The sequence below is a fragment of the Nycticebus coucang genome, chromosome 10, assembly GCF_027406575.1.
Source record: "Nycticebus coucang isolate mNycCou1 chromosome 10, mNycCou1.pri, whole genome shotgun sequence".
NCBI classification, from domain to species: domain Eukaryota; kingdom Metazoa; phylum Chordata; class Mammalia; order Primates; family Lorisidae; genus Nycticebus; species Nycticebus coucang.
Genome location: NC_069789.1, coordinates 11,174,760 through 11,202,359, shown reverse-complemented (window position 1 = coordinate 11,202,359; position 27,600 = coordinate 11,174,760). Strand labels below are relative to the sequence as shown.

The window sequence follows — 27,600 nt, the reverse complement described above, 5'->3', positions numbered from 1 at the left end:
CTTCCCCAACACATTCTATGAAGCAAACATCACCCTGATACCAAAACCAGGAAAAGACCCAAACAAAAAGGAGAATTTCAGACCAATCTCACTCATGAATATAGATGGAAAAATTCTCAACAAAATCCTAGCCAATAGATTACAGCTTATCATCAAAAAAGTCATTCATCATGATCAAGCAGGCTTCATCCCAGGGATGCAAGGCTGGTTCAACATACGCAAGTCCATAAACGTTATCCACCATATTAACAGAGGCAAAAATAAAGATCACATGATCCTCTCAATAGATGCAGAAAAAGCATTTGATAAAATCCAGCATCCTTTTCTAATTAGAACACTGAAGAGTATAGGCATAGGTGGCATATTTCTAAAACTGATTGAAGCTATCTATGACAAACCCACAGCCAATATTTTACTGAATGGAGTAAAACTGAAAGCTTTTCCTCTTAGAACTGGAACCAGACAAGGTTGTCCTCTGTCACCTTTACTATTCAACATAGTGCTGGAAGTGCTAGCCAATACAATTAGGCAAGACAAGGAAATAAAGGGAATCCAAATGGGAGCAGAGGAGGTCAAACTCTCCCTCTTTGCTGACGACATGATCTTATACTTAGAGAACCCCAAAGACTCAACCACAAGACTCCTAGAAGTCATCAAAAAATACAGTAATGTTTCAGGATATAAAAATCAATGTCCACAAGTCAGTAGCCTTTGTATACACCAATAACAGTCAAGAGGAGAAGCTAATTAAGGACACAACTCCCTTCACCATAGTTTCAAAGAAAATGAAATACCTAGGAATATACCTAACGAAGGAGGTGAAGGACCTCTATAAAGAAAACTATGAACTCCTCAGAAAGGAAATAGCAGAGGATATTAACAAATGGAAGAACATACCATGCTCATGGATGGGAAGAATCAACATTGTTAAAATGTCTATACTTCCCAAAGCAATCTACCTATTCAATGCCATTCCTATCAAAGTACCTACATCGTACTTTCAAGATTTGGAAAAAATGATTCTGCGTTTTGTATGGAACTGGAAAAAACCCCGTATAGCTAAGGCAGTTCTTAGTAACAAAAATAAAGCTGGGGGCATCAGCATACCAGATTTTAGTCTGTACTACAAAGCCATAGTGGTCAAGACAGCATGGTACTGGCACAAAAACAGAGACATAGACACTTGGAATCGAATTGAACACCAAGAAATGAAACTAACATCTTACAACCACCTAATCTTCGATAAACCAAACAAGAACTTACCTTGGGGGAAAGACTCCCTATTCAATAAATGGTGTTGGGAGAATTGGATGTCTGCGTGTAAAAGACTGAAACTGGACCCACACCTTTCCCCACTCACAAAAATTGATTCAAGATGGATAAAGGACTTAAATTTAAGGCACGAAACAATAAAAATCCTCAAAGAAAGCATAGGAAAAACACTGGAAGATATTGGCCTGGGGGAAGACTTCATGAAGAAGACTGCCATGGCAATTGCAACAACAACAAAAATAAACAAATGGGACTTCATTAAACTGAAAAGCTTCTGTACAGCTAAGGTGACGATAACCAAAGCAAAGAGACAACCCACACAATGGGAAAGGATATTTGCATATTTTCAATCAGACAAAAGCTTGATAACCAGGATCTATAGAGAACTCAAATTAATCCACATGAAAAAAGCCAACAATCCCTTATATCAATGGGCAAGAGACATGAATAGAACTTTCTCTAAAGACGACAGACGAATGGCTAACAAACACATGAAAAAATGTTCATCATCTCTATATATTAGAGAAATGCAAATCAAAACATCCCTGAGATATCATCTAACCCCAGAGAGAATGGCCCACATCACAAAATCTCAAAACTGCAGATGCTGGCGTGGATGTGGAGAGAAGGGAACACTTTTACACTGCTGGTGGGACTGCAAACTAGTACAACCTTTCTGGAAGGAAGTATGGAGAAACCTCAAAGCACTCAACCTAGACCTCCCATTCGATCCTGCAATCCCATTACTGGGCATCTACCCAGAAGGAAAAAAATCCTTTTATCATAAGGACACTTGTACTAGACTGTTTATTGCAGCTCAATTTACAATCGCCAAAATGTGGAAACAGCCTAAATGCCCACCAACCCAGGAATGGATTAACAAGCTGTGGTATATGTATACCATGGAATACTATTCAGCCATTAAAAAAAATGGAGACTTTACATCCTTCGTATTAACCTGGATGGAAGTGGAAGACATTATTCTTAGTAAAGCATCACAAGAATGGAGAAGCATGAATCCTATGTACTCAATCTTGATATGAGGACAATTAATGACAATTAAGGTTATGGGGGGGAAGCAGAAAGAGAGAGGGAGGGAGTGGGGTGGGGCCTTAGTTTGTGTCACACTTTATGGGGGCAAGACATGATTGCAAGAGGGACTCTACCTAACAATTGCAATCAGTGTAACTGGCTTATTGTACCCTCAATGAATCCCCAACAATAAAAAAAAAAAGAATATTAACCCTTATTTTCCCAAGTATGTGATGCCTTTTGTTATAAAGAGGATTTCATTTTGTACAATAGCCTAATACTAAAATAATGATAATGTTTGGGTGATAGGATTGTAAATGTGGTTTTTCTAAATGGTTTTTTAATGTATGTATATCTCACACATCTTTAGTGGTCATGTATTTTTAACGAAAAAGGGTCACATGTAATACTTCTTAAAATAAGAAAAATTCCCTCTAAATTTTTCATAGAACCTGTAAAACGGATTCTAAAATTCAGATGAATTGATAGATTTATTTAACCATTCCTCTCCTAATGGCCCTTTGGAGACAAGAGAACCAAGCCAAACATGAACAAAGAGTGAGACTTCCCTTAGAGAGATCAACACTTACAAAGTGGTACTGACATAACAGCGGAAAAACAGACTAAAGGTGGATGTCTTAAGTCTGCTCAGGCGGCTGGAACATAAATACCATAAACTAAGTGGTTTACAAACACAGGGAAAACTTATTTCTCACGGTTATAGAGGCTATGAAGTCTAAGATCAAGGCACTAGCAAATTCAGTGTCAGGTGAGGCCCCATCCTTCACAGATGGTGCCTTGCTGCTCATGTGGCTAGCTCATTGGAGTTTCTATTACAAGGGCACTAATCTCATTTGTGAGGGCAGAGCCCTTATGACCTAATCAACTCCCCAAAGCCCTACTTCTTAACACCATCACATTGAGAATTAGGTTTCGACATATGAATTTTGAGGGGGAAGACACAAACATTTGGATCATAGCACCAAAGTAGTAGAGGCCAAAATTACCCTGAATATAGATGGCAATGGAATAACATATGGAATTAGGACAATTATTATAACCTAGGAAGAATAAGATTAGATTCCTTTCTTACACAGATACATACACACTAACCATTCCAAGTAGATTAAAGAAGACCTAAATGAGAAAAAAACTGTAGGTATTTTATAAGAAAATATAGGATAGTTTATTAGCTAGCCTCTAAGACAGCCTCCAACGATCCTCACACCTAGATATTCAAGCCTGTGATCCTGATATATGTATGTGTATATATATAAATATATATGTGTATGTATATATGTTTGTTCTTTATCCCCAGCTCCTGGATTCAAGGCACAGAGCTCCTAAAATTCTTGTCATTTCCTGAGTGACAGTGGTAAAAGAGCATCTTTTTTTATAATATTTGGTCTTAGTCCCTGGTTCCTAACATAAGAGCTTCTAAGTCCCTTGGAATTATCAGAGTGAGGGGAATGTCTTTTGTAGGCTAATGAGATCACTGTGGGTACAGGTTCCTAGACAGCTTCAGGATAAAGGCTGGTAGCCAGAAAGACCAAAGCATAAACAGAGGGTTGGAACTTTGAGCTTCATTTCCATCCCCAACCTCTGGGAAGGGAAAGGGGACATGAAACTGAATTAATCATCAACGGATTTAGTCAATCATATCTATGTACAAAACCTAAACTCTGGAGTTTAGAGAGCTTCCACATTGGTGAAGGCGTCCGTGTGCTGGTAGAGTGGCACATCCTCATTCTACAAAATACAAGTTCCTGTACTGAGAACCCTCCTGTACCTGACCCTATGCATTCATCATCTAGCTATTCATCTATATACACTATATTTTCTAATAAACCAATAAATTTAAGTAAAGCTTTCCTGAGTACAGAAAGCCACTTCAGAAAATTACTGGACCTGAGAAAGGAGTGGTACAAACTCTCAGTGGCCTGCAGTTTCTAAAGGGGGGCGGGGGGGGCAGTTTTATGGGACTGAGCCCTTAACCTGTGAAGTCTGCACTAACTTCAGGTAGTTACTTTCAGAAATAAATTGAATCATAGGATACCTAGTGGTGTCCAGAAAATCAAATAATCGCCTGGGGGTAAGGGGGAGTCATACATTTCACATCAGAAGTGTTCTGTGTGTAGAAACAGGTAATAGTAGATCCCCAGTATCATCTGCTCCCCCAGTGATAGAGCTGAGTGGTTTCAAAAGCTGGATCATTAAAGCAATGTTTCCTTGGATCAATCACTCAGGAGAACCCAATCTTCAGATGATGGAGACACTCAAGCAGCCTTAGTAAAAGACCATGTAAGAAAAGAGCCCCAACTTGGCCAGTGACATGAATAAACTATCCTGATAAGCAAGTCCATTAGACCTAGCTAAACTTTAAGATGATCATAGCACCGTCTCTGACATCTCAACTGCAACCTCCTGAGACACCAGAACCAGGGACACCCGGTCACACTGCTCCGTATTTCTGACCCACAGAAACAGAGAGAAATGAATGGTTATAGTTTATGTTCATCGAATATGTTTCGGTAGTAATTTATGTGGCAATAAATAATTGATTACAAAAGAGCATTATAACCTTAATATAGGGAAGGAGCTTCTTAAATATGATACCAGAAGCAGAACCATAAAGGAAATGTTTGGTCAATGGATCTACATTAAGATGAAAAATTCTGGTACAAGAAAGTACAAACAACTAAAAAGAAAAGCCATAAACTGAAAGAAGAGATGTGCTATTCAAACAATAAATGATTAATATCCAAAATACTTGAAGGATTCCTACAAATAAATAAGAAAAAGATAAACCACCTCGGACAAAAGAGGGTGTGGGAGACAAAAGATAGAAAAAGCAATCTACAGAGAAATTAAATTAAAAAGAGAACTGAAACCCCACTAGTACCCAGAGAGATGCATTAAAACATAAATACTATTTCTAACATCTGATTGATGAAAATTATGCATGACAAAACAAATGACAAGTCTCATAAACGGCTTGGTGGAACTAAATCACTTTAAAAAGCAAGGTACAAAATCCAGAAAAGGTGAAGGAAGAGCTTAACCTATTGTCAGGAAATCTTTGACTCATAATAATCAGTCCTAGAAAAAAATTTCACATATACATATGGGGCATGTATAACAACATTCATTGTACTATTGTTTAAACCAGAGAAAAAACTGGTAACCACCTAAAGGCTCCTCAAAAGGAGAATAAAGTATGGTTTATTCTCCACACAGCAGCAAAAATGAATGTATCAATATAAACACATCTTAAAACACAGTATTAAAAAATAAGGAAAGACTGCAGAAAATATGTACAATGTGATACCATTTATATTATTTGAAAACACACTATTTCTATTGCCCTAGTGTTTATATATGCATCTATACATAAAAAAAAATTTTAATATAAATGTATGGGAATGATAACTACTTACCCAGGTGTACCTCTGGACAAATAGGGGAAAACGAGAGGAAGTAAGATTAGGGAAGGCTACATAAACTTCAAGTGTATCTTAATTAAAAAAAAAAAAAAAAAAAAGAATCTAATGATAAAATATGACAAAGCTAGGGGATGAGAACTTGGGAACTTATTTTATTATTCCTTATAGTTCTCGGCTTACTTGAATATTCTATAACAATACTTTTAACCAAAATAAATAGTAAATAGTAGACTTAACCAATATCTGCAGCAGAAAAGATCGAAAGAATTTATAAAAAATGATAAAACAAACCAGCATCACACAAGCAACTAACAAAATAAATTGTACTAATAAACAAATACATAACAAAATGTACAAGCTCAAGGCTCATTAGTAATTTTTCATCCAGCAAATATCTACTGAGTGCCTAGTATGGTCCAGGCATTATTCTAGGCTGTGGGAAGATAGCAGTGAAAAATACAGCTCTCCTACATTGACCTCATGCTCTAAAAGGTGTAGGCAGTCAACAGAAATAGAAACACAAGAGTAAGATGTTGATAAATGCTATGAAAACAAAATGAGTGATGTGGTAGAGATGAGGGAGAAAGAAAAACATACTGTTCTGGGGTGTTCAGAGACTGAAAAGACAACTGTCCTGAGAAGTACATAACAAAAACTAATCAAAAAGCTAAGGAAAGAGCACGCCAGGCAAGTGGGAAAGCCTGACATTGATACAGGGTTCAGGGCTGGACAAGGACCCCATTTCCTAGGCCTGAGCAATCTCAGGTAAGCCACGCCTCTTCTCAAGTAGACTCCCCACCATTCTGCATGGAGCTGGAGGGATAGCACTCACCAACACTGAAAAGATGTCCTCCCTCTACCAAGTCCCAACCAAGTGTCATTCTCAAGTCCTTCTATCCCTCTACACAAAAGCCACTCAGGAGGCTTCCCACTTGGGTCTTTCCCTCTGCCAGAGCTCTGGTGCTTTTTATTCTCTCTGTATTCCTTTCTATCTAATAAATCCTATCTTAACCACTGATCTGTGGTCCGGGGGTTCATTCTTTGAATCCTGAAGACCAAGGACTTACTGGAGAAAGAAATTTCATCAACAAAATGAGAACAACCATAATCCACTTGTACAACAAAGAGATTAACATGACTAGACTGCAGTGGGTGAGGGTGAGTACAAGACAAGGTTAAAGTGGCAGACAAAAGGAAACTCAGGAGTGAATATAAGTTTTAATGGACTTTTAAGCTATGACTAGAGGAAAGACCCTCTTAAGAAAAAGGACAAAAAAATTAGGTCCTAAATTAAATATTTACTTAGAATGAAAAAGGAAATACTTTAGAAGTTGTCCATCCCATCAAAAACCTTAATAATACCATAATATTTTTGAGAGATTAACTCCCTGGCACACTTTTATAATAATTTTTACCTATCTGTCCTAGCTACATACTATTTGATTGTCTCTTCATATGGCAATGATTTTGTAATAAATTTTTCTATAGAGAGACTAGAGAAAATAGTCTGATCTTTCATTTAGAAGAGAATGAACAGAATGAAAAAGTTTTTTTCATTCATAGTTTAGAGTTTCTTTCAGCTTCACAACTGACTTTTGATGCCATGTTTAAAATCACTGAATTAGTAGAAACTTCTTACATGTTTCTTTTACAGGAGAATAGAAGAATGTTCAACAAACGTGCCAACGGTCAAGCGTGGTTTCTCTTCATTACTCACGTTCTTCAGTGTTGACCGGTGCTGTGGGAGAAGTTCATACTGCTACGTAACCTCCAGCCAAGCACTTGCCTGTGACAGTGGCCGCTGAGCCGGCAGAGTGGACAGGAGTAAGATCCTGGGGAGGTATTCTTACACTGGCTCAGCAACAACCAAACTTTACATGAAAGTGCCTGCACATCACATAAATAAGTATATCTCATTCATCCTCTCCTTAGGACTCTGACATTGCCTGTGTCCCCTCCAATGCTACCTGAAAAGATGGGAAGTCCAAATAAAAATTACAGTGGCCTTGACCAGCTTCAGAGATCTCGGTCTTGTGCAAGTGAGAAGCCTTAAGGTTTATTAGCTTCATGGTAAATCTACCTCTGTTCAGATCACTCTGAACCTCAGAGATCATCAAAAGCAGTTTGAATTTTTTCCTGTACATGAGACAAGAAACCAGTGGAGGGTTTTAATCAAGCATCTGAACTAAGTTTTAACAAGAACACATTGAGAAATGCCCTGACCTAAGGCTATCCTCTAACTGCTCAAAAGGAGTATTCAAGCACAAAGTAGAACAAAGTTATACTTTCACCTCCTGAAAATCTGGGTTTCTTTTTTTTCTCTTTCTCTGGATTTAAAATCCCAAAATGTAACAAAATCAGCCGACCCCTCATTTTCCTCCCTCTGACTTCTACTTGAAAATAAAAGTTATAATTTCCCAACCTATAAGTTTATCATGACAGAATGTAACAGCAAAATTAACATAAAGAAGAAAAGCAGGATATTCAGTTACATGGTGTTCCTTGATGGCTATTTTAGAAATAGGGACACTGTTCTTAGCTGTGTAGCCCCAATTTTGACAGATCTTTCCATCGTCTCAGAGAGATCCCCAAAATCTTCAATTAATCCCCTTTCTCAAGTTAGCAACATTAACTAGTGACTTCATTTTTACAATTAAGAATTTTTAATCTAACATGTTAAGTATGCAATAAGCAAATCTATTAACAGTAAACCAGTCAATCATGAACTCTGAATCTATTTCAACCATTAGGGACAGAAATGGCAAAAATGATTAAATGCTGCCAAACCAGAAATTCTGGAAGGTGACAGCATTCCTCAGCTCTTGCAGCTCAGCTTTGGTCTATGGCTAGGCAGAGCAGCTTCTGAAATGCTAGTGAAATGCTAAAGGAAAGAAGCTACAAAGAAAAGGAAATTAAAGAAGGCAAAAAGTTTGATGAAAATATTTCAGATTGTATATGAAACCAGCACATTGTACCCCTTGATTGCACTAATGTACACAGCTATGATTTAACAACTAAAAAAAAAATAAGATAAAAAAATAAAAAAGGCAAAAAAAAAAGAAAAAACAAAAAGAAGAAAGAGGTCCATATAAGAATCGATTTGTGAATACATGATAATGTAATAGGTACAGAAAAGCCTAATACAGTTAGAATGTTTAAAGTTAGAAGTGCGACACAGAATAAAAGAGCTGCATCTGAACGCAGCAGCACTGTGAAGCTAGTGAATGGTGCGCCACTATCATATCTATGTACACAGCTATGATTTAATAAAAAAAAAAAAAAAACACCAAAAAAAACAAATAAATAAAATTAAAAAATGAAAACAGGAAAAAATAAATAAATGCAGCAGCACACATCTGGAGTCCCAGTGACTCAGGAGATGGAGGTGGAGGGTCACAAATTCAATCTCACCTGGGCCCAAATATCAAGACTCCATCAGAAAAGGAGGAGAGGAGGGAGGGAAGGGGAGGAAAAATAGCAATGTAAGATTAGATTAATCTGGTCCTGGAATGGGTGGTGTGGAAAACTGCCAACCACCACCTCTATAAGTTCTCTGTAAGTAAATAAAGTGAACAGTAAGGCAGATTTAAATGTTTCAAAGTCAATTAATTACACACTATCAAAACTAACGTAGGGCCAGGTGCAGTGGCTCATGCCTGTAATCCTAGCACTCTGGGAGGCTGAGGCAGGTGGACTGCCCTGAGCTCACAGGTCCAAGACCAGCCTAAGCAAGAGTGAGACCCCGTCTCTAAAAATAGCCAAGCATTGTGGGGGGGCCTGTAGTCCCAGCTACTCCGGAGGCTGAAGCAAGAGCATCGCTTTAGTCCTAGAGTTTGAGGTTGCTGTGAGCTATGACACCACTCTACCAAGGGTGACAAAGTGAGACTCTATCTCCAAAAAGAAAAAAAAAAAAACTTCAACCTAGTAAGACAACATTTACGTGAACTAAAACAAGAGAAAAACAATCTGATCTACAAAAACAAAAAAGTCTGCTAAAGGTAAAAATAAATGTTACACATGCACAGAGTTTTTAAAAATCAACTAGATCTACGAGGTTTGTTAAGAAAAACTGGTTTCTAGCCCTCTCTCCAATATTTTCTGTTCGCAAAAGCTTTTTTTATCTAGTGCTCTGTTTCCCAGTTCTGGCTCTCTCCACACTTCCCTCCCCCACGTCTCAACAAAGTTTTACCCTAACTTTGGTTACATCAATATAAGGCTTATATCATTAAGACTACATAAGATATTTAGAGCTAAGCCAAGCAGCAAACAATAATTACCTCTCTTTTCCCGCATAACATTTTGTTTTCCTGAAATTAATAATTGGTTTCTCATTTACGTATTTCCTATATACTTACCCACCATACATTTATCCCTAATTCACCCTAGACTCTGCAGTATGTCAAAGCTCCATTGAATATATTCATTCAGCTCAGGTTTCTATCAATTTCCTCTTCTGGGAGAAGCCTCTGCCTGTTACCACCGGACTGAGGAGCTGGGCCAGGTGCACAGCTAACAGCCTGGGTGTTCTCGGACCCTCTCCAAATTCTGAAGTCCTGGTTCCTCTCTCCCCGGTGGTCCTCTCATTCTGATGGACTACACTCCCTAGCTTCTTGAGGAAGGGTGTGTGAGAGATAAATTTTTTGAGACCTTCTCTCTGAAAATATCTTTATTCTACTCTCAAACTTCATTAACAGTTGAGTTAGACTAGTTTATAAACAATTTTTCTTCAGAATTTTCAAGGCACTGCCATCCATTATCCTCCTGCTTCTACTATTGCTGAAAAGTCTAAAGCCATTCAGATTCCTGACCCTTTTTACATGGGTTTAGTTCTTAAATTCTACAACAATGTGCCTCTTGTGGGTCTATCAACAACCATTGTGCAGGGCATCTGAGGAGTCCTTTCAATTTAAAAATCATGTCCTTCAATTCTAGAACATTTTGATTTATTTCATTAGTAATTTTCCCCCATTTTTTCTGATTTCTTTCTGAAAGTCTGTAACTAGAAACTTCCATACCAATCTCCTAATTTTTAAAGCTTTTTTCCTTTGTATCTTCCATCTCTTTCTATTTATTCTACCTCCTAGGAGATTTTCAACTTTATCTCCTCTCTAAAAATACTGTTGTTCATTCTTCTTTTTAAAGTACGTTTACGAAATACTCAGTTTTCTAAGAATAAAAAAATTAGTATAATAAAATCCATAAGTTCTGGTATAGATAGATCTTTTGATAGTTCTCACCATAATAATGTTAACTAAAGAAAAGGAATTAAGACACCAGAAACTACTTCAAGAGCTATGTTTAAATTTATTTAACATTTATTTAATAAGCATCTACGCAACAAAGGTACAAGGTATGTCACTAAGGATGATGCTGCCAGCTAAATCTGAGTAAGTATTATATGCCAATTACTCTACCTGCATTTATTACTTAAATCTCACAGATGAGAAGATACGTAACTTGTTCAAGATCACTGGTAAGTGGTAACAGCCAGAATTAAAATCCAGGTTAATATAGAAAAAAAATGCAGAGTGCAAGCTTCTAAACACTTGGATGAGCTGCCATGTGTTCACAAACACGTCTTCCCAGGCACATGCTTCACACTCTCCCTTGCAGTCAAATATGCCATTTCACTGAGTTCTAGATAATAAATGTGAGAAATGAGGAATGCTACTTTCAGTCCCAGCCCACTAAAAACATCCCCTATTCTTCTAGGTTCTTTCTTTTTCCAGCTTCAGGCCAATGAATACAAGTTGATAAACCTCATTTGGTGAAGACAGTGGAACCACAAGACAGAGTAAGTCTACCAATAAGGAATATAGTGCTTGGTCCGAACTTTACTGAGAAAGAAACAGAATTCAAATTATACTAATCCAGTGAGATATGGAGGTAATAGCAGCCAACCTCAATACCATACTGCCTTAAGAAATAGAAAAGCTTCAAGGAGAAAAGCCAAGGATATAAGTATCTATCATAACATATATGAATAGCACCAAAAGAGTAGTACAAAGTTATATTTACAGAGAAAATCCAAGAAAAACAACACTGTCAGCTGAAGAGATTACGGAGGTATCACAATGTAAGTGAATTTTGTTGAAGGATGAGACTTAGGTGATTATGTATTTTTAAAGAAAAAGCATTACTAGTGGAAGGGATGACAGACACATACCACCAAATAGAAGCTGTAAAAGTAAAAACTTCTTGAGAAATGGTGAGCAATAGTATCATTTGAAGAGAGCATATATTATGTAGTGAAGTCGAAGGCTTGAATGGTAGATTGGTGCCCGACACTAGTGACAGGTTAGGACATTTGAACAATTTTCCTAAGCCAACAGAGAGCTACTGAGGTCTTGGAGCAAAGATTCAACATAAATCACACACACGACATAAACAAAGTGGGACAGAACTGAAAAGCACGTGGAGAGCCTAGAAGCACACGTTACAGCAGTCCAGATCCAATAATTTGACAAATATTCACTCACTACCTACTTCCTGCGAACCTAAGCCAGATGACCAGAAGGAAGAGGGGAAAAAAGGATGAATTTTAAGGAAAAATTAGCCAGTATGTGGTTATAGGAGATAAGGACAGGGTTGGGTAACACAAAAGAAAAACTCAATGACTGTTTTCAAAGCTAAGTGCCTAGAAAAGGGAAAAACTGCATAATCAAGATAGGAAAGCTAGACAGGGTGACTAACTGCTTTGGAAGAAGTGACTAGTCTGCTTTGAGAAATGCTAAATTTGAGATGATATGTGCTACTTTTCATATTTCCTAATCTCTGTTTTTAATAATTCAATCAAAAGAGCCAAGGCCTTCATCCCACCTATAAAGGATTAAGAAGAACAGAGATTTTCAGTAAACACCAGACTTTTGAGACAGCATTCAGAGGCATCAGCTAGATAAGAACATGACATTAGTCCAATGTTTCCCAAAGTGGGCGCACAAATTGTCCTCTTCCAAAATATGCTACTGCCACTTTCTCACAACCTCCATTCCCCTAAGATCCCCCCTGAGAAGTTTCACGACAAAAACGATTGTTATCAGTAATGTCTGGAAAACCTTGTGAAGTATAGTCACTTTCTGGAATTCCATAATATACACCTTTGGGAACCTTGTATTAAAGAAACCTTCAACGTTCTTCAGTTGCAGTATTTCCAAAACTTAATCAAAGACAGTAATCTATTTTTGAGGAAAACCTACCCACTAATGATGGACACTTTGGGCAATGGTAAACAGATAATAAGCTACGTGAGGGCAAGGAAGGTATCTTAAAATCTTTGCAAATTCATGGCATGTAACACATTACAAAACATAGGAAAGAATGTATGCCAAAACACAGAGTTAAGGCCAGGAGCAGTGGCTCGCACCTGTAATCCTAGCACTCTGGAGGCCAAAGCAAGTGATCGCTTAAGCTCAGGAGTTCAAGACCAGCCTGAGAAAGAGCAAGACCCTGTCTCTAAAACTAGTCGGGCACTGTGGTAAGTGCCTACAGTCCCAGCTACTCAGGAGGCCAAGGCAAGATAATCACTTGAGCCCAAGAGTTTGAGGTTGCTGTGAGCTATGACAACACAGCACTCTAGCCAGAACAACCAGGTAAGACTCTGTCTCAAAAACGTAAGTAAATAAATTAATTAATTTTTAAAAAAGAAAAGGCGGCGCCTGTGGCTCAGTGAGTAGGGCGCCGGCCCCATATGCCGAGGATGGCGGGTTCGGACCCAGCCCCGGCCAAACTGCAACCAAAAAATAGCTGGGCGTTGTGGCGGGCGCCTGTAGTCCCAGCTGCTTGGGAGGCTGAGGCAAGAGAATCGCGTAAGCCCAAGAGTTAGAGGTTGCTGTGAGTCCTGTGACATCATGGCACTCTACTGAGGGCAGTAAAGTGAGACTCTGTCTCTACAAAAAAAATAAACTAAAAAAAAAATGGGGCTTAGAGTGCCCATCACCAGAGTAGTGTTCATTGTACCTGGTAACTACTTAACTCCGCACCCTCCTCTCACTCCCCCATTCTTGATTTCCAAAGCCTTCTACTTCTCTTTGTGCCCATGTGCACCCATCATTTATCTCCCAATTATTAATGAGTACATGCAATGTTTATCTTTCCATTCCCGAGATGCTTCACTTAGAATAACGGTCTTCTAGTTCCATTTGAGTTGCTGCACATGACATTATTTCACAATTTTTATGGTTAAGTAGTCCTCCCTGGTGTGTGTGTGTGTTTGTATACACTACATTTTCCTAAACTACTCATGAAGTGATGGGCACTTCAGTTAATTCCGTATCTTTACAGTTTTAAATTGTGCTGCAATAAACATTCAAGGGCATGGGTCTTTCGGATAATATGGCTTCCTTTATCAAAAGAAAGGCCATTCTAACAGTGGTAAGGTAGTATCACATTGTGGTTTCAATTTGCACTTCCTTGATGATTAGTGATGTTAGGCATTTTTCCATGTTTGTTGGCCATTTGTCTATCTTTTTTTGTAAAATGTCTGTTCATGTCTTTTGCCCACTTTTTAATGGGGTTTTCTCTGATTTCTTCCTATATTCTGGATATTAGTCCTAAATCAAATGCAAATATTTTCTCCCATTCTGTTGGTTGTCTATTTACTCTTTATTTCCGTCACTGTGCAGAAGCATTTGAATTTAATTAAGTCCCAATTATTTATTTTTGTTATTGTTGTATTTCCCTTTGGGGTCTTACTCATAAATTCTTTGGCTAGGCCAATGTCTAGAAGAGTTTTTCCTAATGCCTTACATTTAACTCTGTTACCCATCTTGAATTAATTTCTGTATATGGCAAGAGATAGGGAGTCCTGTTTCATTCTTCTTCATGTGGCTATCCAGTTTTCCCAGTACCATTTATTGAATGGGGCTTCCTTTCTCTAGTGTTGTATTCTTTGTTGAGGAACAGTTGGTTGTTGGTAGACTGTTCTATTTCTGGGTCTCTAATCTGTTCCATTGGTCTACTTTCACACCAGTGCTATGCTGTTTTGGTTATTATAGCCTTATAGTATAATGTGAAATCAAATAATATGATATCTCCAGATTGGTTCTTTTTGCTTAGGATTGCCAAAGGATTTTAGGGCTCTATTTTGGTTCCAAATGAAGCACAGAATTTTTTTTCTAGTTCTGTAAAATATGATATTGGTATTTCAATGTGGAATACATTCAATCCATAAATCACTTTGGGCAGTACGGACATATTAATAATGTTTAGTCTAGCAATCCATGAGAATGGGATGTTTTTCCATTTGTTTGTGTCATTTATGATTCCTTTTTTTTTTTTTTCCAGACCACAAGGAAATAGCATTTAATGAACCTCCGCTCCATTTGGCTTCAAGCCACCAGGACACAAGCCCCTCCAGTACCCTTAATCTTCTCTTCAGCTCTTCTGCTGAAGAATTTGGCCTTCACAATGACTGGCTGCTTTGGGAGTTTTCCCTTCCCCAGAACTTTGTAGTAGCCCCATCGTACTACATCAATGATGGGAGCAACTCCTGTCTTGTTTTTGGCAGCATTTACCCGTGTCTGCTCACTGACCAATGTCCACAATTTATCAAGGTTGACAGTTGGGCAGTAGCTCTGGTTCCTCTTTAAGTGGTAATGCCTCATACCAACTTTCCCAAAGTAACCTGGGTGATATTTGTCGAAGTTAATCCTGTGATGATGCATGCCACCAGCATTACCTCGGCCTCCTGGGTGCTTCCTGTGTTTGCCGATATGGCCATGGCCGTGGCTCACGTGGCCCCGAAGCTTCCAGGTCTTCCTCAATCTGGATGGCATGTCGGCGGCTGAGACAAAAGAGCGTCATTTATGATTTCTTTCACCAATGTCTCATAGTTCTCCTTATAAAGATCTTTCATCTCTTTGGTTAAGGAGGCATTTTATTTTCTTGGTAGCTGTTGTAAATGATATTGAGTCCTTGATTGGACTCTCAACTGTTACTAGTATATAAAAATGCTACTGATGTGGGAAGCGCCTATAGCTCAGTGGGGTAAGGCACTGGCCACATACACCGAGGCTGGCAGGTTCAAACCCCGCCCAGGCCAGCAAAAAAAAAAAAAAAAAAATGACAACTGCAACAACAACAACAACAAAAATAGCTGAGCATTGTGGTGGGTGACTGTAGTCCCAGCTACTTGGGAAGCTTAGGCAAGAGAATTGCTTAAACCCAAGAGTTGTAGGTTACTGTGAGCTGGGATGCCACAGCACTCTACCAAGGGCAACTTAGTGAGACTGTTTCAAAAAAAAAAAAAAAAAACTGAGACTCTGTCTCCAAAAAAAAAAAAAAAAAAATGCTAAAAATGCTACTGATTTGTACCTAAGACTTTGCTGAATTTATCTATCAACTCTGGGAGTCTTTTGGTACAATCTTTAGAGTTTTCTAGATATGAGATCATATTGTCAGTGGACTAGGATAGTTTGACCTCCTCTTTCCTAATATGGATACCATTTCTTTCTCTTGCCTAACTGCTCTGGCCTTATAGGACTTCCAGTCTATGTTGAATAGAAGTGGTAACAGTGGACACCCTTGTCTTGGTTTTCTGTAACATTTTCAATCAACTGTTGGTAGAATCCATGGATGCAAAAACCATGAATGGATACAAAGAGCCAACTATATATGTACTACTCAACTCCATTAGATGTAGCATATTTCTCCCTCCTTTCAAAATTAAGTGCATACTCAAAATGCAACACACTTGAAGACACCTGATTTATTATGCCTTAAAGCAACAGATTACTCCAAACAAAGCATTAAATAAAATGGTTTTATAAAGCCTGTGAATAGATGACAATAAATTAATAATTCAACATGTACATTACAGTATGAGTGCATATGATTCATATTAATGACAAGAATTAAAGTAAGACAAAGGATAAGTAAATGGTAAAGAAATCTTTGTCCCTTCCCTCCTTAAACAATTCAGGAAGGCCTGAATAAGGGGAGTCATTTATTCCAGTCCCCTTCCCTCAACAGGCAGAAGAGGAAGAAAAACATTTGCCATGGGGCAGAGTAAAGAACAAACTGTACCCCTCCAGGCTTCATTCAGGGGCTTTGGGCAGAATGAATCAACATGTTTATCTGTGAATATAGCTGAGCTCATTGTACAATGTTATGCACTTGAAAGGAAACTAACTTTTTTTAAATAGAGCTATAAATTCAGAAAAAAAAAATTTTTTTTAGCAAATTTTGTTAGGCTCTTTGTTTATGTAGACCAAAAAGTAATGGAATAAATCCTTCATTGAGTCAAAATGTTTATTCTCAAATGAAGATTTAAGGAAACTCAAGCTCTAAAACACTTGATCTATGGGTCAAGGACAGTTTGACTTCTTAGTTTGCCAGCTGTTTTTAAAAGTTGCTTCCTGTACTAAGGATTGTTCACTATTCTTGCATAAACAATAATAAAAGTCATTTATACAACCACCTTGATTATGCTTTCCTGTTAAATTCATTATTTGGTAGTAAAGCAGTGGTTCTCAACTTTCTTAATGCCACGACCCTTTAATACAGTTCCTGTGGGTCGCGACAGTTGAGAACTGCTGTAGTAAAGGCTAAAATTGTAACTCTAAGCCTTCTGAGTTTTTATTTACCATTACATTTCTATTCAATTATTATTTGTGGGGGAACAATATTAATTTAGAACTTATTCCAAAATATATACTGAATACCAATTATGGGCCAGACATAATAGATAAAAGTCAGCAAAAGAGGTGTAGTCACTGACCTCCCAGCGTTTTCAGTCTAGCTGAAAAGATATTATGAAATTACATACACATATATACACATATAACCCTAATTATGAATAGGGAAACAGCCATTAAAGCAAATAACATGATTTAACCTGGAGATCAGAGAAGGATTCCTTTAGCAGTGACAACTGAGCTGAGATCTACATTATAATCATTTAACATGATTTAAAACACACACACACTCTCTCCAAATCGTCCTAGCAATGATAACAACTATGGTATGAGGAGAAGGATTTATAAGAGCAAGGGTGAAATCTGTATGACTTTGAAAATAAAGGTGATAGCTTCATGTGAACACCAGCAAAAGATCACTGCAGGAAGATTTCTGTAGAAGAAAAGCAACAGCCTCCCCTAGTATATTCTCACTCAAAATCAGGTTTCATAGGTAGAACTATCTTCCAATGAGAAAGCCCAACATTAGCCATTAGTCTTGTAGTGTCTAACTGCCTCCAAACCTCCAAACACAATAAGCTGGCTTTATCACAGTAAATGTGTCACAAGCCTCAACACCGCATACAACACAGGTCACAAAAAAGATACCTTCAGTTTCACAGATCCCAGGATCAGATAACATAAGAATGGAAACAAACTTTTAAAAATCATACTGTGATATAACACTTTCACTTTGCAAATCAGGAATGAGATCCAAAGTAGGGAAGTAATAATATATACGACATTATACACCTAGTTTGCAGCAGAACTGGCTGGCTATGCTGGATCCCCTCAGTCCACTCCCTGTGCTCTTTCTACCAGCATTCAGTGGCAAATAAATCAAATAACAAAGAATACACATGCTGCAAGTAAATAAGACAGGAATTCCATTTCAAAAATTGTATTATACACTTTTAACTGACTGCACTTGGCTTTGGATGTAGAAAACCAATGTTCCCTCTTACCAAATATATACCACAGAACAGTAAAGTGAATAAATTAACATTTATTGATTCCACTGGATCCCGGAGCTAGCTACTTTCATTACACTTAATCATCAAAACTACCCTCTGATTAGATATCACTCTCATTTTACTTAAGACTCAAAAACACTAGACAATTTACCCAAAGTTACACAGCAGAAAAATGGCAAAGGCAAGATTTGAACTCAAATCTAACTCTAAATTCATGTGGCCATTTTACCTCAAAAAATTATTTCTTTATTAAAAAATATTATATAGGCGGCACCCATAGCTCAGTGGGTAGGGTGCCAGCCACATACACCGAGGCTGGTGAGTTCGAACCCAGGGTGGGCCAGCTAAAACAATTACAACTACAACAACACACAAAAAATAGCTGGGCATTGTGGTAGGCACCTGTAGTCCCAACTACTTGGGAGGCTGAGGCAAGAGAATCACTTACACCCAAGAGTTTGAGGATGCTGTGAGCTGTGTCGCCACAGCACTCTATCCAAGGCGACAGCTTGAGACTCTATCTCAAAAAAAAAAAAAAAAATTGTTCGAAGTGGTTAAGTCTCCCTGAGAACTCACCAATGCCCATTTAGTTGCAGGCAAAATGTCTTTTAAAGTTTGGTTTGGGAGTCTAACCACCATTTATTATATTAAAGTAGAATCTCTGTAAGTGGACCACTCAAGGGACTGTAACAAACCAATCAACATAAGGAACTAGGCCTTCTATACTGACATGAACATGTGGTACATGTCCTGTTTAAGAAAACCAGGTCACCTTGAGGTGGTCGATGTAGGAAGGTGGTTAACCGTGGAGATTCTACTGTATTTCAAAAAGAAGTACCAAGTTTTCAACAATTAGTTTACAAACAAAATTAAGGTTATGTTCTTAAATTGAATTTATATTTTCTTTTCTAGCATTATTTTCAATCCTGCCATGCAGGAAAGCATTAGCTACCTACTCCTATAAAATGTTGGCTCACACACATGAGAAGAGTATAATGTATTACTGCTTAGGAGAACCATAAAAAAACAAGAACTACATTTTAATAATTCTGGTTTTCTTCACTGGTGGACAACCCATTATCAGCTTCACTCGAGGCAGACCACACTGCTCAAAAACAAGAACGGCTGTCCAAACAGAGCAAAGCACACCACTGAATAAAGGGAGACCAATCTTTGATTGCACAACCGATACAGTAAGACAAAGTTTCTGCCTTTTCAGCTGTGCTAAATCAGTTACCACTCACACATCAAGTTCTTAGCTTCCAACATATATATATATGTATTTTTTTTTTTTTTTTTTTTTTTTGGTTTTTAGCCGGGGCTAGGTTTGAACCCGCCACCTCTGGCATATTGGACTGGCGCCCTACTCCTTGAGCCACAGGTGCCGCCCCTTAGCTTCCAATATTTAGTTGATATTGTTCATCTACTGTCCTCCCTCATCCAGTTTTTGCCCTCATGGACTTATACTTTTACCCTCATCCAGTTTTTGCCCTCATGGACTTATACTTTTATATGTACTCACTATCATTTTAATGGGGAGAAAAATACGTGTCATCTCTGAAAACATTAGAGTTTTTTTTTTTTTTTTGGCCGGGTCTGGGTTTGAACCCGCCACCTCTGGCATATGGGACCGGCGCCCTACTCCTTGAGCCACAGGCGCCGCCCAACATTAGAGTTTTTTAAAGTTTTTTAAAATCCTTTATAGTGTCTGTTTTCTCCCAATGCTCCAAGTACCACTCCGTCTTCCAACTCTTTAGTTCTGTTTATTTGGACCTATCTTTTCATATTGCAGGCTTCCCGCAATCTTCAAAGGTCTTGGATCATTAATTCACATTTAACAATGAGGCCGTATAGAAAACTGAATGGAAGATCTGTGTGAGGGAAAAGGGACTGACAAGTGACAGAATTGGCTGAGGTGTTCTCAGCAGAGAGCCCATCAGTATCTGAAGGCGCTCATACCTTCAGTCTTCCCAGAAGATGGACACCTGAGCGGCACCTGTGGCTCAGTGAGTAGGGCACCGGCCCCATATACTGAGGGTGGCGGGTTCAAATCCAGCCCCGGCCAAACTGCAACAAAAAAATAGCCGGGCATTGTGGCGGGTGCCTGTAGTCCCAGCTGCTTGGGAGGCTGAGGCAAGAGAATCGCGTAAGCCCAAGAGTTAGAGGTTGCTGTGAGTCCTGTGACATCAGGGCACTCTACCCCAGGGCGGTACAGTGAGACTCTGTCTCTACAGAAAAAAAAAAAAAAAAGAAGATGGACACCTGTTTAAAACCAATCAACACTCCACTACCCATAATTTAGAGTCCAGACACCTCTTCTTTAATTTTGTGGAGAATAAACCTTGGTCTCCTGAGGCCAGGGGGTTGGGTAAGGGAGTCACCCATCTACAAAGGTGCACAGGGAGAGAGCCTGATAATGGATTTCACCTGTCAGTAAACAGACAGATTTTCCAACCAATCCAGTTGTTTCTGGCTCTACTTAGTATCTGATGCCTACAAATGCTGAGCCTCTTTAGAGCTTCAGAGACAAACTACTGCACTTCTTACGGGCAGTACTATGCACTTAGAGGTACTGTGACATTTCCTCAAGAGGCATTTACCACCTATCCACTGCTTTACTACGTAAATAAAATAGCAATTTCTACCTCCTGTTGTAATCCCTCATAGTTTCTTTTTTGTTCTTCAATTTAGGCAAGATTAGAGAGGGAGAGGAGACAAAGTTAGAGCCAATCTGTCATTTTTGGTCAGAAGCCCCGATGGAGCTCTTCTGAGATCAGCTGTCTTAGGATACTGGCTTTAGGGCTCATCACAAGGACTGAATTCCTGTGTCTCAAAGCATGATCACAGACCTGCATCCAAACCACTGGGAGGCTTGTCCACACAGCAGCCTGGGTGTTTTTTGCTTTTGCTGTTTAATGAAAATCAAACTAAATCACTTCTTCACTTAAAACTTCCTCATAAGCAACTTCCCACTGCACTTAGAACAAAAGCCAAAGTCTTTCAAAGCCTGAAATGATATGGTCTACGTACACCAACCTCTAATCTCAGAAATAACATTCTTTGCTCCCACTTTCCATCATTCTATCCTGGCCATACTGGCCTTCTGTTTATTCCTTGAACACCAGCAAGTTTATTGCTATCTCAGGACCTTTGTACTTGCGATTTCCCCTGCCTGTAACATTCTTCTTCTAGCTCTTTGCATGCATGATTCCTTCTCATTCTTCAGATCTCATCTCTGAGCTGAAAAGACTTAATGTGGTACAACCATACAATGGAACATTAGTCTTACGAAAGGACATTCTGACACATGCTACAGCATGGATGAACTTTGAAGACATTATGCTAAGGGAAATAAACCAGTCACAAAACACTAAATATTGTATGATTCTACTTATATGAGGTATCTAGAGCAATCAAATTCATAGAGGCAGAAAGAATGGTGGTTGCTGGTGGCAGGAAGGAGAGAAAGAAAGGATTTATTGCTTAAATGGTAAATTTTGTTATGTATTTTTCACCACAACTATTTTTTCCTTCTTTTTGAGACAGAGTCTTCAAGCTGTTGCCCTGGGTACAGTGCCATGGCGTTAAAGCTCACAGCAATCTCCAACTCCTGGGTTCAAATGATCCTCTTGCCTCAATTTTTCTGTTTTGAGTAGAGACAGGGTCTCGCTTTTTTGCTCAGGCTGGTCTCAAACTCAAGAGCTCAAGCAATCCACCCTCCTCGGCCCCCCAGAGTGCTAGGATTATAGGCGTGAGCCAGCATGCCCAGCTTTACCACAAGTGTAAAAAGCAATTTTATAGGAAGGTAAAAACAAGTTAACCGCTTTAAAGATTCCTCCCAAGACAACCCTATGCAACGTTATCTCCTTTTCTCTAGTACTATGGTTTACTTTCTTCATAACACTTACACTATATGAAATTATCCTGTTTGCTTAATTATTTATTATCTCTGTCCTCCAACTAGAGAACAGGCACCTGGCACACCTAACAGTAGCTACACACTATGGTAATAAGAATATGATAGGAAAGGCATTCATCAACACTTGGTGGATAATGAATTAATTGGTTTTCAGGTCCCTCAGACTTACTGAATGAGAAATCCTAGAATTCCAGACATTGGTTTATAAAAACAGAAAACTTGCCATTTATGACTCAAATAGCAGCCTCCTACCCCTACAGCAAGTTAGTACAATTTGACATTCTCTGTTCTTACCAGTGAAGACTCATTTGCTTTTGACTGGAGGGTTGAACAGTGTGGAAGGTTATGGAGAAAGGGGAAGTTTCTAATATTTTCTTACAGGAATGCCTAACAACATGGCAATTCAGGCCCTTTAATGTAATTATTCTTAAATGATATAACATATATAACTATTAGAAGAGCTTTCTATATGATAAGGATGCTAAATGGCCTATTTTATCAATTAATTCAAACATTGGGATAAACAAAAAACCAAACCTCTTTTCTGTTTTCTTTCTTTGTTTGTTTGTTTTGAGACAGAGTATCACACTGCCGCCCTGTTGTGAGTGCTGTGGCATCACAGCTCACAGCAACCTCAGAATCTTGGGCTTAAGCGATTCTCTTGCCTCACCTCCTAAGTAGCTGGCCCACCACAACACCTGGCTGTTCTTTGTTGTTGTTATTACAGTCATCACTGTTGTTTTAGCAGGCCCAGGCCAGGTTCAAACCTGCCAACCCAGGCATATGTGGCCAGCGCCCTACCCAGTGAGCTACAAGTGCCCAAACCTCTTTTCTATTTATGTTCTTGTTATTACCTTTCTAACTTCTTCCTCAGGATTTTGTTACATATCTTCTCTGTCTTGTCATTCAGTCTCACCTGGACAGTACTATAGTCCAGTCCTAGGTAGCTTCTGAAGTTATTTTTATGAAACCATAAACCAAAAAAGGTATTAAGACTCATTTATATAAGTAATCAAAGGCTAACTCCTTTCTAAGGGATTTGATTTCAGTACAAGGCCCTCATTAGACTGCTTGTTTTTCATAGAGCATGTATTAATCCGAGCACACAAAGCACACAGACAGACATGCACAGGTAAGACTGGAAGGAAATGTGCCAAAATGTTAAAGAGCTGTCACTCTTCCAACTCACAACCACGTTGACCTCCTTCAAAAGATAACCCAGGCTCTAGACTATCAGAGTACATTGTGACCGTGGCTCTTGGCTACAATGATAGTAACGATGGAAAACTGCCACAAGGAAGAACCCAAAAAGAGTCTATTATGATATTTACTACACCAGTCACGGAAAGGAGTCTATCTTCCTTCCAGATAGTGGGCCATGGTAATAATGTTGCCCTGGAGTTGTTGGTAACCACAGAACAGAAAAAGCCTCCTTGAGAATGAGGCCACTGGGGCGGCGCCTGTGGCTCAGTCGGTAAGGTGCCGGCCCCATATACCGAGGGTGGCGGGTTCAAACCCGGCCCCAGCCAAACTGCAACCAAAAAATAGTCGGGCATTGTGGCGGGCGCCCGTAGTCCCAGCTGCTCGGGAGGCTGAGGCAAGAGAATCGCTTAAGCCCAGGAGATGGAGGTTGCTGTGAGCTGTGTGAGGCCACGGCACTCTACCGAGGGCCATAAAGTGAGACTTTGTCTCTACAAAAAAAAAAAAAAAAAAAAAGAGAATGAGGCCATCATAGATGGCAGCAGAGCAAACTAACAAGCAGAAAGAGACCACTGACATCATCACGAGGGTTCCCACATGCAGGCAGACCTGGGATCAGACTGCCTTGGAGTTCCATTTACTTAATAAATCCACCCTCCCTTTTAATTTTTGCTTCACTGCTTAAGCTTGAGTTGGGCTCCTGTCACTTAACATTTTAAGAGTCCTGAGTTCAAAAAATAATATACTGCAAAATTTTAAAACATTTAATAACTAGATCAATGAATAATTTTACCTACATGAAACATTTTTTTAATTTATGTAGTAACAAAACTTTTAAAATTAAACCCAGTAATGCATTTAGTGTTTCTAAATAAGATTGAATATTCATATATTAGCAATAATTGCATTGTTTTCCTGAAAGATAAAATTGCATGCATTTATCACTTACAACATCATGTTCTGAAGTACATGGGAGCTGTCCAGAAAGTGTCCAGCCATTTATGTCTATTTTTCATTTTACATGGCTGGATACTTTCTGGATAGCCCTGGAGTACACAATATGAAATAGCTAACTCTTGCTAACAAGCAAATGCATTACCTCACCCAGTTATCATTTTTACCATAAGATCACTTAACATCTACTATCTTTGCATTTCTAAAAAATACAATAAAGCATCACTAAATGTACTCATTATGCTGTACAATAATTGCATTTTTAAATAACATTATTTTGTTGTTTGATATTTTGTTTGTATAAAAATTTTTCTAGTGGAAGAACATACTATGTTGCTACCTCCTAGCCTGTTCAGCTTTCTGCCATGCCACTCAGCAACTATAGATTGCACTGGATGGCTGGGGACTTCCTCCATTTATGCTCCTGCGATATTTAAACAGAAGAGGATGTTCTAAACTGTGATGATTTTGCTCTAATTCATAGAGAACATCGCAGCCATCACGTATCAGTTCCTTCTTCTTTCCACTCTCTGCTCTTTCCTCATGCTCACCTCCCCCCGGACGAACTAGACCTAGATTCTTATCTGCTCCCAACTATTCACTCCATCAATTATTCTTTCTCTGCCAACTATAGTATTTCCTATCCCAGTAGCCCGTTCTTCATCACTTATTTTTCATATATTTACCTCTCTTCCTTCCTAATAATTTCTTTTGTATTTCTCTAAAGAGGCCTCCTTTTCCTTTCACACTCAGTGACAAAACACGTTTCTCATGCTCATTCTTCAGTTCCAATGCTTATCTTTCCTTATATTTTTCTAAAAAATGATCTACCATTAAAACTCCAAGCGCACTGTTCTCCAGTATGAGGAAAAAAATTACACACACACACACACACACACACACACACACACACACACAAAAGGCTTAATAACTAGCCGTAGCCAGGTGTATTATCTCACACCTTAATCCCAACACTATAGGAGGCTGAGGCCGGAAAATTGCTTGAGGCCAGGAGTTCCAGATCAGCTGGCGAAAAGTGAAATCCCACTGCTACAAAAAATATGGAGTCAGTTGAGTATGATGGCATGCACCTATAGACCCAGCTACTCAGGAGTCTGAGGCAGGAGAATCACTTGAGCCCAGGGTTTGAGGCTGCAGTGAGTTATGCATGGGAGCTGCACTCTAGCCCAGGCAACAGGACAAATTTGTCTCAAAAAAAAAAAAAAAAAAAAGAGTGGCTTAATAACCATTTTCCATCCCAAATCAAGACCACTCCTAAATTTTCTAAAAGATAGCACCACTTGTCTCCCTAAAACCATGGCATGCATAATCATACTTCCCAGCTTGTTGGTCCACCTTTTAAAATACCCTTCTTCCATTCTCAACCTCAAAAATTCCTGGCAGTCTCAAATGCCACTTCCTCTATGAGGTCATTCCTGTCACACATCCACTCCCCAATCAACATGACGTGGTAGTTCTCTCTTCTACACAGCCATGACACCATGTAGATAACTTTACCACCGCCCTTTTCTATGATTTTATGTAGTATAGATTCCTGTGTTTTTCATCTCACCCAGTAACTGTGTCCCAGGGACAAGGTTCATGTTTCATTCTTTTTGTTTCTTTAGCTGCTATAACATGGCAGACACTTGGCAAGTGTTCATCGTAAAGAATGCTTGAAAGGTTCAGGTTCAGAATGTCAATGACCACATTAAGACCTTTCATAAATAAACTTCCATAATAAAAACTACAAACATTTTTGTTTTTTTAAGGATATTAGGGGGTACTTGTGTTTTGTTTACATACTTTGTTTTTTGTACAAATTGAGTCCAGGTTGTAAGCGTGGCCTCCATGCAGTGTGCACCATACCCAAAGAGTATGAATTTACCCCTTCTCTCCTCCCCACCCCCCAGCTGGATTTTCATTGATATTTACTTCCATATGTGCACTTCAGTGCTAATCAATCAGTTCCAACCTGGTGTTGAGTACCTATGTCTGCTTCTCCATTCCTGTGGTGTTTCATTCAGAAGAATGGTCTCAAGTTCCATCCAAGTTGTCACAAAGACACCAGATTGCCACTTTTCTTTCTGGCTGAGTAGTACTCCACAGTATGCATATATCACATTTTATTAAACCACTCATGTACTGGTGGACACTTGGGATGTTTCCACATCTTTATGATTGTGAATTGTTCTGCTGTAACAACATTCAAGGGCAGGTGCTCATCCTTTATACAAATGACCTTTCTTCCTTTGGGTATACATGCAACAGTGGGATGCTGGATCAAATGGTAGGTCTATTTTGAGTTCTTTGAGGTTATCTCCACATAGTTTTCCATAGAGATCGTACTAGTTTGCAGTCCTACCAACAGCGTGCAAGAGTTCCTTTCTCTCTGCATCCATGTACGTATCTATTGTTTTGGGACTTTCAATATGAGACATTTCTGGAGGAATTTCATTGTGGTTTTGATTTGCATTTCCCTAATGATTAGAAATGTTGAGTATTTTTTCGTGAGTTTATTGTCCATTAGTATGTCTTTCCTTGAAGAGTTTCTGTTCATGTCTTTTGCCCACTTTTTAAGGGGGTTGTTTGGTTGTTTCTTGCTGATTTGCTTGAGTTCTTTGTATATTCTGGTTATCAGTCCTTTATCAGATGTATAGCAGGCAAGTATTTTCTCCCACTATGTGGGTTGTCTATTTGCTTTTTTGATTATGTCCTTGGCTATGCTGAAGCTTTTCATTTTGATCAGGTCCCATTTATTGGTTGTTATTGTGATTGCTTTTGGGGTCTTCTTCATGAATTCTTTACCTAGGCCAAAGTCTTAAGAGATTATCCAACATTTTCTTCTAGGCTTCTTAAGAGTTTCCTACCTTAGATTTAAGTCTTTTTATCCATCTTAAGTTAATGTTGATGAGTGGTGATAGGTCCAGATCCTGACTCAGTCTTTTACATGTGGCTATCCAGTTTTCCTAAGCAGCACTTATTGAACAGGGAGCCTTTCCCCTAGTGTATGCTTTTATCTGTTTTGTCAAAAATCAGATGGGACTATGAAGTTTCATCTCTGGGTTCTCTATTCTGATCCATAGGTCCATGACTCTGTTCTTATGCCAGCACCATGCTGTTTTAGTTACTAT

The 27,600-nt window shown here is 38.8% G+C and overlaps 2 protein-coding genes across 6 annotated transcripts in view; both read right to left on the bottom strand.

Moving 5' to 3' along the window:
- Nucleotides 1-27,600, bottom strand: part of AKT3 (AKT serine/threonine kinase 3) — a 404,883-nt gene that overhangs the window by 342,149 nt on the left and 35,134 nt on the right. The gene's annotated exons all lie outside the window — the stretch shown is intronic.
- LOC128595624 (60S ribosomal protein L27a-like) lies at nucleotides 15,035-15,538 on the bottom strand. Its single transcript, XM_053604365.1, has one exon. It carries the CDS (start codon nucleotides 15,518-15,520, stop codon nucleotides 15,074-15,076), a length of 447 nt encoding a protein of 148 aa, XP_053460340.1. The 5' UTR covers nucleotides 15,521-15,538; the 3' UTR covers nucleotides 15,035-15,073.

Coding starts and splice junctions, on each gene's coding strand:
- LOC128595624 (XM_053604365.1), bottom strand. CDS start 15,520: ATGCCATCCAGATTGAGGAAGACCTGGAAGCTTCGGGGCCACGTGAGC.